The sequence below is a fragment of the Miscanthus floridulus genome, chromosome 5 (genome assembly GCF_019320115.1).
Source record: "Miscanthus floridulus cultivar M001 chromosome 5, ASM1932011v1, whole genome shotgun sequence".
NCBI lineage: Eukaryota > Viridiplantae > Streptophyta > Magnoliopsida > Poales > Poaceae > Miscanthus > Miscanthus floridulus.
This window is the reverse complement of record NC_089584.1, coordinates 72,727,347-72,730,522: the sequence shown is the minus strand read 5'-3', so window position 1 is coordinate 72,730,522 and position 3,176 is coordinate 72,727,347. Positions and strand designations below refer to the sequence as shown.

At 51.5% G+C, this 3,176-nt stretch overlaps 1 protein-coding gene across 1 annotated transcript; it reads right to left on the bottom strand.

Moving 5' to 3' along the window:
* Positions 1–2,223: 2,223 nt before the first annotated feature.
* On the bottom strand, positions 2,224–2,664 carry LOC136454762 (uncharacterized). Its single transcript, XM_066455059.1, has one exon. The coding sequence runs from the start codon at positions 2,662–2,664 to the stop codon at positions 2,224–2,226; it is 441 nt and encodes a 146-aa protein (XP_066311156.1).
* Between the last annotated feature and the right edge of the window lie 512 nt (positions 2,665–3,176).

Sequence of the window (3,176 nt, the reverse complement as noted above, 5' to 3'; positions counted from 1 at the left end):
TGGTGTTGGCTACCACGGTCGGCCAGTAGAAGCCTTGTTGGAATGCATTTTTTACCAAGGTTCTAGGAGCGGCATGGTGACCGCAGACCCCACCATGGATATCGCTCAGCAATCGATTCCCTTGTTCGATGGGGATGTAGCACTGTAGGATCTTAGTATGGCTTCACTTGTAGAGCTCGCCCTCAATAAGAACAAAGGACTTGGCACGACACATGAGCCTCTGTCTTGTCCGTTGACAGTGCCTCACGGAGGAGGTAGTCAAGATAAGGTGTCCTCTAGTCGGCCCAAGGGTCAGGCATTGTCGCTAGATCCTCGTCAAGCTCCATGACCTTAGGGTCAGATGGTGCCGATGGCTAGTTAGGCCCCAAGCCTAGGGCAGGGGGCCTATCACCAGCTTGTTCTAGCTCCTCATAGTGGACCAAGGGCTTGTGCTGATCGCTGGCGAAGACGCCCGTCAGCACCGGCTCTTGGCCAGACGCTACTTTTGCTAGCGTGTTGGCCACCTCATTGAGATGCCTCAGGATGTGATTGAGCTCGAGGCCATCGAACTTGTCCTCCAACTGGTGGACTTCTCGATAGTATGTAGCCATCTTGGCATTATGGTAGCTCAACTTCTTCATGACTTGGTCGATGACTAGCTAGGAGTCACCCCAGACATCGAGGCATCGGATACCCAACTCAATGGTGATGCATAGGCCATTGATGAGCACCTCATATTCAGCCACATTGTTGGAGGAGGGGAAATGGATGTGGACCATGTACCTCATGCATACCCCAAGGGGCGAAACGAAGACCAGCCTCGCGCTGGTGCCTTTCTTCATTAGCAATCCATAGAAGTGCATCGTCTAGTACTCCTGGTTGATGACTATTGGAGGCATTTGGACCTCGGTCCACTGTCTTGATGGCCGTCCAGAAGGCATACGAAATGCCATGACCCATTAGCTTGAGTGCCCACTTCGCAATTCTTCCCGTGGCATCCTGGTTTTGGATGTCCTTGCTGATGGGGAAGGATGTCATAACCGTCATCGGATGTTACTCGAAGTAGTTGTGCAACTTCCTCTTGGCGATGAGGACGTCATATAGGAGCTTCTAGATTTGAGAGTAGTGGGTCTTGGAATCAGACAAGACCTCGCTAATGAAGTACATGGGATGTTCCACTTTGAGGACGTGCCCCTCTTCTTCTCGCTCTACCACCAGGGCGGTGCTGACCACTTGTGTGGTGGCCATGATGTAGAGCAAAAGTTTTTCTCCATCGGTCGGAGGGACCAGGATCAGGGCCTTCGTCAAAAGCTGCTTGACTGTGTCAAGTGCTTCCTAGGCCTCGGGCGTCTATTCGAAATGGTCGGCCTTCTTCAGAAGCTGATAGAGGGGGAGGCCTCATTCGTCGAGGTGTGAGATGAAGCGGCCAAGCACGGTGAGGCACCCTATAACTCATTGTACCCCCTTTATGTTCTGAATCAGGCCTAGCCTTGTGATTGCCAAGATTTTCTCTAGGTTGGCTTTGATGCCACACTCAGAGACGATGAAGCCTAGCAACATACCCCTCGGGACCATGAAAACACATTTCTCGGGGTTGAGCTTAATGTTGTTTGCTCGGAGTTTTGCGAAGGTCTGCTCAAGGTCGGCTATGACCTGGTCATCCCATTTGGACTTGACCATGATGCCATCCACATATGCCTCAATGGTTCGCCCAATGAGGTCTCCGAAGCACTTGAGCATACAACGCTGGTATGTAGCCCCTACGTTCTTCAAACTGAATGACATTATGACATAGTAGAATGATCCAAATGGGGTGATGAAAGATGTCATGAGCTGGTCAGACTCTTTCATCGCAATTTGATGGTACCCGGAGTATGCATCAAGGAAGCAAAAGGGTTTCGCACCCTAAGGTAGAGTCAACTACTTGGTCTATGCGTGGCAAAGGAAACAGATCCTTTGGACATGCTTTTGTGGAGACCCATGTAGTCCACACATATTCTCCATTTCCCACTCTTCTTTCGTACAAGAACAGGATTGGTTAACCACTCGAGGTGATATACTTCCTTGATGAACCCAGCCACCAAAAGCTTCACGATCTCCTCGCCGATGGCCCTGTGTTTCCCCTTGTCGAAGCAACATAGGCGCTGTTTCACTGGCTTGGAGCCTGGCCTGATCTTCAAGGCTTGCTCGGTGACTTCTCTCAGAATGCCTAGCATGTTCAAGGGTTTCCACACAAAGATGTCTCTATTCGGAGGAAAGCGTGGTGCCAATGCACACCACTTTGCCCTTGGAGACGCTAGGGTCTATGAAGACATCCTTGGTGCCCTCCACTGGCTCAAAAGACCTAGCCGACCGCTTGGGGTCTAATGCTTCTTTGGTGACCTCCTTCCTGCTGGCCGCAAGCTCCTTGGAGGCGACCATCGCCGCGGTGTGTTCGCAGCACTCGATCTCGAACTCATAGGCATGTTGGAAGGAGGTGCCGATGGTGATGACCCCACATGGTCCTGGCATCTTCAACTTTAGATAGGTGTAGTTATGGATGGCCATGAACTTTGCATCGCATGGACATCCTAGAATGGTGTGGTAGGTTCCATGGAACCCGACCACCTCGAAGGTGAGGGTCTCCATCCTATAATTGGATAGATCCCTGAAGGTGATGGGTAGATCGATCTGCCCAAGTGGCATGACCTGCTTTTTAGGCACAATACTATGGAAAGGTGCTTCGGTTGGTCGGATGCGTGATCGGTTAATGCCCATCCATAAGTACCTTGGCGAGCCGCTTCATGCCGATGATCGGGTCAACCACGAGTGGATATCTCCCCGGTTATCAGATGCTCTCTAGGTGGTCAGTTTGATCAAAGGTTATGGTGGACTCCAACCATCAAAGAAAGGTAGGTGCGGCTGAATTGGCCATATAGACCTCGCGGCACGTTAGCTTCTAGTGGCACTTAGAGTCATAGGCCGCCGACCCTCCAAAGATCAAGAGGCAGCCATCCAGCATCGAAAAGCCATCGTCCCTTCCCTCGGTGTTGTCCGTGGTTGGCTTGGGGTCCCTCCCATGCTCCCCCTTGTCGAGGCCTCTAGACAAGAACTACTTCATGAGGCTACAGTCCTTGTATAGATGTTCAATGGGGAAAGCATGGTTCAGGCATGGCCCTTCGAGCAGCTTCTCGAAGTGGTCTGGGCTACCCTTAGAG